Consider the following 12645-nt stretch of genomic DNA (forward strand, 5'->3'; position numbering starts at 1 on the left):
GCTTATCCCTCGAGTCATCTTAATGCATGATACCATATTATAGACTAGCTGACTGAATTGATCTTCAGGTTAATTCTTTCAAATATGGACGTTACTGATTTTTCAATACAAATGTAAAATATCTCATTAAGCTGCTTATTATAATGATTACATGCTTTTGTTTGTAGAGAAGGATGGGACCAGAAGGAGGAGTTAAAAGCATCCTGGGTGACTTACGTAGATTTTTAGAGCAAAATATCTGGTCTGATTGAAGAGTAATTGTCTTCATAGTTCTGGCAAGTGGAATATCTAGTTCAGTAGTGCTAACTGGACTGGAGTGCTTTGCTGAATACTAGGAAAGGCCTTAACAAGAGCAGTCAACATTGTTCTGTCTTTGTAGCCACAGATTTTAAGCTAGAGAATGTTGGTAGGTCATGACTTATAAGTGATGGCAATTTACTGTGCTAATCTGAGAAGCTGTAGGATTCCTGGCTTTATTAGCAATGGCTTATATTGCTCTAGTCTAAGAAGTTACTTCCTTCTCCAGATCACTGAGTTGGTGCACCAGAGAGATGTTACAAGATCACTGATCAAAAGCAAGATTGACAATTCCAAATCCTTTGAGTGGCTCAGCCAAATGCGGTTCTACTTTGACCCAAAGCAGACAGATGTGTTGCAGCAGCTCTCCATTCAGATGGCAAATGCCAAATTCAACTATGGTTTTGAGTATCTTGGTGTTCAGGATAAGTTAGTACAGACTCCTCTTACTGACCGCTGTTACCTGACAATGACACAAGCCCTGGAGGCAAGACTCGGAGGATCACCATTTGGTAAGTTTGTATTAAAGGACAGTATAAACTTAAGACAAGTATATAAACTTGTATCCTCTCTAATATATGTTTTTTAATATAAACGTGAAGAACATTTATAACTAAGATATTGAAGAACGAAGCAGTCTTTTAGGGGAAGTTGTAGCAGTGTTAGGTTTCACTGAACCCCCTTGTCAGGGACCATCAAAATCAGGGTGCTGGTAGATTACATACCTCAGATGATAAACACTGAAACATGTCTGTCCCACTTCACAAATAGGTCCTGCTGGTACTGGTAAAACAGAATCTGTTAAGGCTCTTGGACATCAGCTTGGACGCTTTGTGTTGGTTTTCAACTGCGATGAAACATTTGACTTCCAGGTAAGGTGTTTGATGAAAAGAAATGTAGTCCTTCCTAACAAGCATTAGAAATCTCCTCAGAACTCTAGAACAGCCAGTAGTGTTTGCTTTCAAGATATTTATCTAAAAGTCTTAACTGAGTGGAACTGTGGATCATACAAATGATCTGTTTCAAAAAGTGCCTAAAGCAAAAGTCAGAACGTTGCTGGGGCAGGTGTTCTGTTTTTTTAGAATGGGTACTTCTAAAGCAGCTAGAGTTTAAGGCTGTATTTAGGAAAATAACTGAACCTTTTTAGTTTGCACTGATAGTACTGGTTTAATGGAGAACAGATCAGAGTGTGGGACTGCTGGTGTAGTTGCATGATTACCAAATTACCCTTTGTGACATAACTAGAATTTGTCTTAGCCCATGAAGGATTACACAAAATTAAGAAAATTCATCCAGGTACTTAAAAATCGGTGATATCTTCAAACTGAGGACTAGACTATAGGTTTCTGTCAACACACCAAATGTATCAAAATAAAAATGTCTGTTAGATGTGTATGTAGATTTAAACAACAACATAACACAAAGAATCACAATTCTTCCTAGACTCTGGCAGAGTGTCCATCTTTGATGATCTTAAAGGTCTTTTCCAGCCTTGATGATTCTGTGATCTTTTTTTACTGTACAGCTGTGTTCAGCAAAGTCCAGGGGTTCATTTAATCATCATTTGGCCTGTGGTGGTGGCAGTAAGAAAATACCTACTGTAACCCTTTGACTCATTTTGATGACAATGCTCTCAATCCCCTCCCACCCAGGTGGGGAAGGAGAGAGAGAATTAGAAGAGAGACTTTGCTGGATTGAAAACTAAACTACACAGCTTTAATTAAACACCAATGATAAAAGAAAATGTATACAATTATATGCAGTTATATACAAATGTGTTCAGGAAATGTACAGAACCCCTATTGCCTCCCTCCACCCCCAGCAACTCCCACAGCATCTCCTTAGCTGTGAACAGTCCCAAAAAATCCTGGAGCTGCCAGAGAGAGCAGAGTGATGAGGGTCAGGAGAGCTCCAGCCTGGGGATCGACGGTGATGGATGGACAGAGTCCTCCCTCATCGCCTGCCATGGAGGGAAGAAAAAGGAAGAAGAAGCAGGAAGGATGTTGTCTTCTGTGATCTCTGACCTTCCTCTGAGCTTACATAAATATATGGAATGGAATATATCTGGCAAATTTTGCTGTCTGTCTAACTCAGCCTCCTACGGGGGGGTCATAGATCTCCCCATATTGTCTGAGCCAGCAGAGTAAAGATGTGACCTTGAAGACCCAGCAGTTAGAAAAACATTCTAGCTGTTATCAGTCTTAGTTGAAACACTCTGCTACTAGTTATAAAAAAGCTTACTGAAGGGAAAAAAAATCAGTAAAGAGAAAATTGGCTTCATCCTGGCTCAAACCAGGACACCTAGGGAGGAGTAAGATCAGGGACAGTGCAAGATTTTTCTTCCTTGCCCTGGGCCACCTTCTTATCTCTGACAGTCGTGAGGATCAGGAGGTCCCAAGTTGAAGAGTTACTCTGTTCATGCCGCAGTGAGTCTTTCTCCCAGTGCTCATTTCTCCCCTTGAGTTTATGTACACAGTTGCTTCTATAGCATTCTTTACGAAAGAGTTCCACTGCATTACCATACACTTAGGAAGGAGCACCTTCTTTTGTCGCTTTTAACAATTCCTTAGTTCTTGTGCTGGAACAAGCAGTGAACAGTTGATTTCTACCTGTCCTAAACCAGTGCCTTTTGGACCTTCATCTTATTCTCTCATGTTGCCTTTTGCAGAATCTCACCCTAAGGGTTATTCTACAGCCTGTACTCTTGGCCATCCAATTTGCTCTTGAAATATTCTGTAATTCTAGTATCCTCCCTGTGATAAAAGACTAGAACTGCACCTGACATTAATGGAATCAGTAAGGAGAAGATGCAGTGGGCTTACCTTGACTGTTTTGTGAACACACTGCAGTACAGTGTGTGGTGATAGGAAGCACTGAGCATCTGAATGTCAGAACCCTTTTATGGCTCTTGTAGTACTACCAAGATGGCAACCTTCATACAAATACAGCTCCTTCCTGCATTGGACTCATTGCATCAAGTGCTATTTTCTACTTCTTTTGCCTGTGTGTGGGCAAGAATGGTCATGCAACTTCAGTGACTTTTCCCCTCTCCATGCAGGCAATGGGACGCATCTTTGTGGGACTTTGCCAAGTGGGCGCATGGGGCTGCTTTGATGAGTTCAACAGGCTGGAGGAGCGTATGCTCTCTGCAGTTTCACAGCAAGTTCAGTGCATCCAGGAAGCCTTGCGAGAGCATTCCAACCCCAACTATGACAAGAGTATGTAATTGTTCATTCCTAATATTGTTGTACAGCATCTCTGATGTCATTCATGCTGTTTCATTGTTCAGTTGTGTTTCTACCAAACAATCCAAGGATGAAGCCACTTTATATCAAAACTTAAACACTTGAATTAACTTCCAGATGAATTAAATTTGTGTTTGAGTACTGGAGTTGCAGTACAAGAGGGCCTGCTATCCATTACTGTAGGAAATGAAAATTGAATAAAGTGTGACTCGTGTTCTCAAGGTGATTGATCACTGACTCAGGTGTAACTAAATGCTCTCTTCTTTCCAGCTGCAACACCTATTACTTGTGAGCTGCTGAACAAACAAGTCAAAGTGAGCCCTGACATGGCTATCTTTATCACCATGAATCCTGGCTATGCAGGCAGATCAAATCTGCCTGACAATTTGAAGAAGTTGTTCCGTAGCTTGGCAATGACAAAACCAGACCGTCAGTTGATTGCCCAGGTCATGTTGTACTCCCAAGGTTTCCGTACAGCTGAAGTCCTTGCCAATAAGATAGTACCCTTCTTCAAGTAAGTAACAAGTTTGGCTCTGTTCAGCAAAAATAGAGATTATTGTTCAAAGCTATAACGTTCTTTGTCACTCACTAGGAGTGTTGTGCAGCAATCATTTCAGGTAAACAATGACATTTACTGAGTGTTGTGTTGGTTCCTATTGAGATTCAAAATATACTTTGTCTCCTTTGCTTCTTAGGCTTTGTGATGAACAGCTGTCCTCCCAAAGTCACTATGATTTTGGCTTGAGAGCACTGAAGAGTGTGCTGGTTAGTGCAGGTAATGTGAAGAGGGAGAGGATTCAGAAGATAAAGCGGGAGAAAGAAGAGCGTGGTGAAGTTGTTGATGAGGGAGAAATTGCAGAGAACTTACCAGAACAAGAGGTAATGTGTGTATGAACTGTTTGCTTCTGTGACAAAGTACAGTGTGTACACTAAACAAAGCAAACAACCCTGCAGTGTTTGCCATCTAGTGTTTAGCCATGCAAGCAAAGTAATGCTAGTTACAAAACTTGGTAATTCGATAGCACCAAGTTAAACGTGACTGAGGAGTCCCTGAATCATAGTGGAAGACTTGAGTTTAGGTGGTGCATTCATGGTGCTTATTTGCTGCTGAGTTCCTTAGCAGTTAATACCAAAAGCATAGTGAAGAGGTATAAGAAACTACAGTTGTATTAAGTAAAAAATCTATAGGAATTAATTGCATAGTTTCAGAGTTCAATGGTTGTTTTTTCCAGGACAGCCCTGGTCCAGTGCTTCATCAGTAAAGTATTTAGTGATGCCTTTAGTGAAATATTCTTTGTCAAACACATTTGGTGAAGTGAACTTAATAAAAAATATTAACCAAAACATGACTCTCTCTGCAGATCCTGATCCAAAGTGTGTGTGAAACTATGGTACCAAAACTGGTTGCAGAAGACATTCCATTGCTGTTCAGTCTCCTTTCTGATGTATTCCCTGGAGTACAGTATCATCGTGGGGAGATGACAGCCTTGAGAGAGGAGCTTAAGAAAGTGTGTCAGGAAATGTACCTTACCTATGGTGATGGAGAAGAAGTTGGTGGCATGTGGGTTGAAAAGGTAAAATGTAAAACTGAAAATGTGAAATTGAAGTTAATGTATGTATAAGACTAAACTTTGGTTTTTATTATTAAAGGTGGAAAGCCTTTTCTTTTTTCTTGTCTTAAGCAAGCAATACATAGAAGCTTAAATTGATTACTGAAGTTAAGACTTAATTGGTACATCACTTCTTCTGTCACAGGTTCTTCAGCTGTATCAGATTACACAGATAAATCACGGATTGATGATGGTTGGTCCCTCTGGGAGTGGGAAGAGCATGGCCTGGAGAGTGCTTCTGAAAGCCCTTGAGCGGCTGGAGGGTGTGGAAGGTGTTGCTCATATTATAGATCCAAAAGCAATCAGCAAAGATCACCTCTATGGCACTTTGGATCCCAACACCAGAGAATGGACAGATGGCTTGTTCACACACGTTCTGAGAAAGTAGGTCTCTAATACCACAAATGAAAAATGGCTAGTATGTTTGTGTCCTGGATATTCAGGTCTTACTGAGTCTATGTTCTTTGTTCTTTAATGTAGAATCATAGACAATGTGAGAGGTGAACTACAAAAACGTCAGTGGATTATCTTTGATGGTGATGTAGACCCTGAATGGGTTGAGAACTTAAACTCTGTTTTGGATGACAACAAACTACTGACTCTGCCAAATGGAGAACGTCTCAGCCTTCCACCAAATGTAATGTTGCTTTTTTTACATTATGTTTACATGCTGTCCTATGAACTTGCTGCTTTTCCGTTGATCAGGACTAGTGCTGTCCCTCTTTCGCATCACCAGCAGAGTAACACTAATCTTGGGTAGCAGATTTCTTAGATTTGCTTTTGCTTGGTTATTTATTTTTAGTACAAACTCTTGTTCTAAATTTCTGGTTTTTAGGTGCGTATCATGTTTGAGGTGCAGGATCTGAAATATGCCACACTGGCTACTGTGTCAAGGTGTGGCATGGTCTGGTTCAGTGAGGATGTTCTCAGTACAGACATGATATTCAATAACTTCCTGGCCAGACTAAGAAGCATTCCTCTGGATGAAGGTGAGGAGGAAGCTCAGCGAAGGCGAAAGGGTAAAGAAGATGAAGGAGAAGAAGCAGCATCCCCAATGTTGCAGGTATAACTTAGATTATGTTATGGGACAACACAGTAAGAGCATTTGTATCACAAGTAGGACAGTGTTACCTCAGATTTATGACAGCCTGTCATAGAAAAGCTGACTTCCTCTTTGCATCTTTTTGTTTTGTTTTCTTTTTAAAGAATATTTAAAATATTAAGCATTTCAAACATTAAATTATCTCCTGCTGCCTGGTAATCAAATGAGAAGCGAGGGCTTTGAGCAGTGTTTTGTCTCCCCCAACAGATTCAGAGAGATGCTGCAACGATAATGCAGCCTTATTTCACATCTAACGGCCTGGTGACAAAAGCTCTTGAACATGCTTTCAAGCTGGAGCACATTATGGATCTCACCCGCTTGCGCTGTCTTGGTTCTCTCTTCTCCATGTTGCACCAAGCTTGCCGCAACGTGGCCCAGTACAATGCCAATCATCCAGACTTCCCAATGCAGATAGATCAGCTCGAGCGTTACATCCAGGTAAATACCACATGCTGTGTGCGACGAGTCAGTACAGCAGATAGATTCAATTTATTGATCATTAAGTTTTGTTCCCTTATTCTACAATCCAATAGCTCCTTTTGCTGCTTCTTGCAGAGGTACCTGGTCTATGCAATACTCTGGTCTCTTTCTGGAGACAGTCGTTTGAAAATGAGAGCAGAGCTGGGAGAATACATTAGGAGAATCACCACTGTGCCACTGCCAACTGCACCAAACATACCTATAATTGACTATGAGGTAAACCTTTCTTATGCTAGAGGTGTTGCTCTTTAGTGTTTTTAGAAGCTTGCTTTAGACTTCGGAGATGAAACTGGAAAACAAAACACTGGAGTATCTTAAATTTTACAGCTTCACAGTTCAGTGAATAAGCTGCCAGTTTAAATAATCACATCAAAATTGATGCCACAAGCTATTCTGTGGTTTAAAAAAAAATCTGTTAGCTAAGGTTGAACTATATTCCTGTTCTAATTGTCTGATCATGTTTTTGTGGTCCTAGGTGTCCATTACAGGTGAATGGGTGCCATGGCAATCCAAGGTTCCTCAAATTGAAGTTGAGACACACAAAGTTGCAGCTCCTGATGTTGTAGTACCAACCCTAGATACAGTTCGCCATGAAGCATTGCTGTACACTTGGCTGGCAGAACACAAACCTCTAGTACTGTGTGGACCACCAGGATCTGGAAAGACCATGACCCTCTTCAGTGCTCTCAGAGCTCTGCCTGACATGGAGGTACACAAGAGTGTGTGTGCACGCATGTGTGAATTGCAGAGTACCTACCGAGTCTCTAACTTCCTTAAAGATTAAAACAGTCTGGATTTAGCATGGAAAGTATTTGCTAGCTAGAATTCAGTGATACCTCCACCTTAGTCAGTCATGTGTATACATAGCAAAAAATAAAAATTATGTTGAGCAGAATCTAAATTTGTGTCTCAAGATCCTTAACCTAAAAGCTACCCCCTTCCTTTGCTGTCAGTAGTATGGGAGTATTCCTCCATTTCGTATTTCAAAATCTGTGGTAATGTTTAAGAACAGTTGCCACCCTTCAGTGTAGTTAGGTGGAGAAACAGTTATATGAAGCTGTAATGTTCGAAGTACAATGTTGAGCAGGAGGTGTTGCTGCATAGTAAATGGAGAACCTGCAGTGGGAGGTATAAAGTATACATATTTAGTGTATGTTAACTATTTCTTTTCACTGTTCCCTTTTTAAGGTGGTTGGACTCAACTTTTCTAGTGCTACTACTCCAGAACTCCTCCTAAAAACTTTTGATCACTACTGTGAGTACAGGCGTACACCTAATGGAGTAGTGCTAGCTCCTGTGCAGTTAGGAAAGTGGCTGGTGCTGTTCTGTGATGAAATCAACTTGCCAGATATGGACAAATATGGCACACAGAGAGTTATATCCTTCATCAGACAGGTTTGGCTTTCTTTGTAATCAGCTATACCATAACGATTCTTTGCAGGGAAATGTCATATTCCACTGATTTTTGTTATACTGTTTTTATTTTTCCCAGATGGTGGAACATGGAGGATTCTATCGTACATCAGACCAGACATGGGTGAAACTGGAGAGAATTCAGTTTGTTGGTGCATGTAATCCACCTACTGATCCTGGAAGAAAACCTCTCTCACATAGGTAATGTATGCAGTAAACTGTATAGCAACGGAATAGCAGTCAAATTTGAAGCATTGACTACGAAATCTGTTCTTAATACACTTGTTTAACACCAGCTGTGCTGAAATTGTGTTCCTTGCTTTTGAACTAAAGCCTAATTGATTCTTATCCTGACAGCCATCCAGTGGGCTCACTTCTTGAATTATCTGTCTGAAATGCTGTGGGTACTTCAGAATGCTTTTGGTTCCGGGTCACTAAGGAGCAATCAAGCCAACTGCAGTTGCTGCTGATAATTTTTAATTGAGCAGTTACTTAATTTTGGCAAAAGATAATGAAAATAGTACAGACTGTAATTTGAACTTCTGGACTACATAATATGCTAATATTTCAGATTTTTACGACATGTTCCTGTGGTTTATGTGGATTATCCTGGACCAGCTTCACTTACTCAGATATATGGAACGTTCAATCGTGCAATGCTGAGGCTGATTCCGTCACTTCGCACATATGCAGAACCTCTCACTGCTGCTATGGTGGAATTCTACACTATGTCTCAGGTAATGTGTTAAATACAACCCCAAACTCTGATTAGAAGTCTTCCTTTTAAACATTGTTTGCCTTTCACGTATTAATATGTGTACAAGAACTCAACTAATTACTTGAGTTCTGCTGAAAGCCACTCCATGACACTAGCAAAGTAATATCTTGCGTTGCTAAGGCCTAAAAAAATATGGTGCAACTTTGGGATGAAGTAACTAATTAAGTTTGTTTTTAGGAGAGATTCACTCAAGACACACAGCCACACTACATCTATTCACCTCGTGAAATGACTCGATGGGTGAGAGGTATATTCGAAGCATTGAGACCACTAGAAACCTTACCAGTTGAAGGCCTTATCAGGATTTGGGCCCACGAAGCCTTACGTCTCTTCCAAGACAGGTAAAATAAACGGGATGAGTGGCAAAAAAACAAAAAGGGTGCAAAAATGAATTTTCCCCACTCCTTGCCAGCTTTCATTAGAAGACCAAGCTGAAGTGTGTTTTATGTTAAATAGCTGCAATACAAATGAGAATATTTATCTTTGCTTTAACCTAACACTATTGGGAATTGTATCTATGCAAGTTAGAAACGTATTTTAGTGGTGGCACTGTCATGTGATGTGACTGTATCCTCCTGTTACAGAGAATTTGTAGTCACTGACTTTTTTCTTAATACAGACTTGTAGAAGATGAGGAGAGACGTTGGACTGATGAGAACATTGATATGGTTGCTCTGAAGCACTTCCCCAATATTGACAAAGAAAAAGCTATGAGCAGACCTATCCTATACAGCAACTGGCTGTCGAAGGTAAAAATAATAATAATGAAAAAAAAATAGTTTGGGAGTGAGTGATGCTATTCTTAGGACTATATCAACATGATAGTTGGTGCCCATCAGTTACTTGAACTGATCTCTGAGAAGCTCCTGCTATGATTATGTGAAGTTCACTCTGCCACAAAGTTAATAGCTGTTATGTTAATAATAGTACTGTGACATCTAACAGAGTAGATAAAGGCAATATTAAATAATACTTCTCAAGAGCTTTACGACATTCCCAGAAAGTTGCTGAGTTACTGCTTATGGAATCTTCTGGGTAAGACAGTGTCCCCTAAACAATGCTGATACTGTAAATTTTATGGTGGACTGTTCCTTGCAATCTGAACTGATTTAGCCGGGCAATCTGTAGAAATCCCACTAGGTCAAGGCAAAAGTCATTCCAGCCTGCTACCTGTCCCTGTAACCAATAGCAAAAGTCTAGAAAAGGCTGTTTAAAATAAGATGAGGGGGTTAAGAGGGAGTAAGTCTGTCGTGCTGCTCCCTAGCCTTTTTGGTGACTGGCAGCACAGGCTCAACTTATTTTAGGTTCTGTAGATAATGGTATGTAAACACCATGCTGGTATCTGTGGCACTCTAAGCTGTGGACATGTTCCTGCACATGTTAAAATGAGTACAGTATTCTTTAGCTTTTGTATGGGATTGCTGCATTAAGTATTCAACTAGTTCTGCTTTCATCTGCTCATAAATTGATCGCCAAGCAAAATTCCCTTAATCTAAATTCCTTACTGTATTGACTGATTCTTTTAGGATTATATTCCAGTGGATCAAGAAGAATTAAGGGACTATGTGAAAGCTAGGCTTAAAGTCTTCTATGAAGAAGAACTGGATGTACCACTTGTTCTGTTCAATGAAGTCTTGGATCATGTGTTAAGAATTGACCGGTAAGTGGAGATGTCAGTGCCTGCTCATATAAACAGCATTTAGAAACTTGTTCTAAAACAGAGTAGCCTGATTACAGACTAAGTAAGTAGGGAGCATGATGCCATTGTTTTCCATGCATTATCTATTTCTGCCTCCGGGTAGCAGGTTCCTAGCTGGAAAGATGTGTCGGTTTTGATACTAACATGAAGTTTTAAAACTGAAGGAAAAGCTTCAGTAAGTTGATAACACTTGATTAAAACATACTTGATTATGTACTTCTGCAGGATCTTCCGTCAGCCACAGGGCCACTTGCTGCTTATTGGAGTCAGTGGAGCAGGGAAAACAACTCTCTCAAGATTTGTTGCCTGGATGAACGGTTTGAGCGTCTACCAAATTAAGGTTGACATGCTAGTTTCTCTTTATAAAAGCTGTTAGTCAAAACTTGCACTTCTTAAATATTGACTGCTAAAAAATCCCCTTAAAATGTTAATTAACCAATGTTAAATTTTACTAGGTTCACAGAAAGTATACAGGTGAAGATTTTGATGAAGACCTTAGGACAGTATTGAGACGTTCTGGCTGTAAAAATGAAAAAATAGCTTTTATAATGGATGAGTCAAATGTACTGGATTCTGGATTCCTGGAGAGAATGAACACTCTCCTAGCCAATGGAGAGGTAAGAAGATTTTAAGTAGATACTGTAACCATCTTCTTACAACTGTGGTCTACAACAAAGCTATCTTTTGAATTAGGTTCCTGGTCTCTTTGAAGGAGACGAATATGCTACCCTCATGACTCAGTGTAAAGAAGGAGCACAGAAAGAAGGTTTAATGTTAGATTCACACGAAGAACTCTACAAATGGTTCACCAGCCAAGTTATCCGCAATCTCCATGTCGTGTTCACTATGAATCCATCTTCTGAGGGACTGAAGGACAGAGCAGCTACCTCTCCTGCACTCTTCAACAGGTAACTGCTGTATATTCCAACGTGTTAGAAGTGCAGTTAGAACAGTACTTTTTGAGAAATCTTCACAAATGCTTTGTTGTTTCAGGTGTGTCTTGAACTGGTTTGGAGACTGGTCAACTGAGGCATTGTACCAAGTTGGCAAAGAGTTCACAAGCAAAATGGATCTTGAGAAACCAAATTACATTGTGCCTGATTACATGCCAGTTGTGTATGATAAGCTACCACAACCACCATCGCACAGAGAAGCTATTGTTAACAGTTGTGTGTTTGTTCATCAGACTCTCCATCAGGTATGTTTTTAGTACATTGCTCAACCTTTAGGCCACAGCATCATGCACCAATTTCCTAAAAAAATGTGGTCAGAATACATTTTAAAACAATGTATAATATACAACTCCTTTCCTAAAGGCTAATGCTCGTCTGGCAAAACGAGGAGGCAGAACCATGGCAATAACACCACGCCACTATTTAGATTTCATCAACCATTATGCAAACTTGTTCAATGAGAAACGAAGTGAACTGGAGGAGCAGCAAATGCATTTGAATGTTGGCCTTAGAAAAATCAAGGAAACAGTTGATCAGGTATGTATTTCTAACACTTTGCTCTTTATAAGAGTGGAGTAATTAAATTGATCCCTGTCCTTAATCTGAATTCTCCCATCCTACCATCTGTCTCAGGTGGAAGAATTGCGGCGCGATCTAAGAATAAAGAGTCAGGAACTGGAAGTGAAGAATGCAGCAGCCAATGACAAGTTGAAAAAGATGGTGAAAGATCAGCAGGAAGCTGAGAAGAAAAAGGTAAAAATTTTTCTTAAATCTCTGTGCATAGTACGTATTTTTATTTTCCAAACAGAGCCTGTAGAGCAAGTACTGGAATTTGTTCAACTTCTAAAAAGCAAATTTGTGTGTGAAACTTCGTCCTAGGTCATGAGCCAGGAGATTCAGGAACAGCTGCACAAGCAGCAGGAGGTCATTGCAGACAAGCAGATGAGTGTGAAAGAAGATCTTGACAAGGTGGAACCTGCTGTCATTGAAGCCCAGAATGGTATGTTAGCACCTGAAGAGAGCACACTATGGAATTGGATCCAAAAACTGAAGTCTGTGGGAATGCAT

General features: G+C 40.2%; 1 protein-coding gene across 1 annotated transcript in view; it reads left to right on the forward strand.

The window, feature by feature from the left end:
- The window catches only part of DYNC1H1 (dynein cytoplasmic 1 heavy chain 1), a 45047-nt gene that overhangs the window by 16031 nt on the left and 16371 nt on the right, over positions 1–12645 (forward strand). The window contains exons 27-51 of the mRNA XM_051622609.1: positions 527–809; positions 1069–1169; positions 3356–3515; positions 3813–4056; positions 4238–4421; positions 4904–5116; positions 5298–5536; positions 5633–5789; positions 5988–6215; positions 6462–6692; positions 6810–6950; positions 7210–7443; positions 7923–8129; positions 8227–8348; positions 8719–8884; positions 9103–9266; positions 9545–9674; positions 10452–10585; positions 10850–10964; positions 11080–11241; positions 11318–11532; positions 11618–11822; positions 11941–12114; positions 12211–12330; positions 12457–12577. Coding sequence (XP_051478569.1) covers positions 527–809; positions 1069–1169; positions 3356–3515; positions 3813–4056; positions 4238–4421; positions 4904–5116; positions 5298–5536; positions 5633–5789; positions 5988–6215; positions 6462–6692; positions 6810–6950; positions 7210–7443; positions 7923–8129; positions 8227–8348; positions 8719–8884; positions 9103–9266; positions 9545–9674; positions 10452–10585; positions 10850–10964; positions 11080–11241; positions 11318–11532; positions 11618–11822; positions 11941–12114; positions 12211–12330; positions 12457–12577 — 4450 coding nt within the window. The remainder of the gene's footprint in view (positions 1–526; positions 810–1068; positions 1170–3355; positions 3516–3812; positions 4057–4237; positions 4422–4903; positions 5117–5297; positions 5537–5632; positions 5790–5987; positions 6216–6461; positions 6693–6809; positions 6951–7209; positions 7444–7922; positions 8130–8226; positions 8349–8718; positions 8885–9102; positions 9267–9544; positions 9675–10451; positions 10586–10849; positions 10965–11079; positions 11242–11317; positions 11533–11617; positions 11823–11940; positions 12115–12210; positions 12331–12456; positions 12578–12645) is intronic.

Source organism: Apus apus, chromosome 5 (assembly GCF_020740795.1).
Source record: "Apus apus isolate bApuApu2 chromosome 5, bApuApu2.pri.cur, whole genome shotgun sequence".
NCBI classification, from domain to species: Eukaryota; Metazoa; Chordata; class Aves; order Apodiformes; family Apodidae; genus Apus; species Apus apus.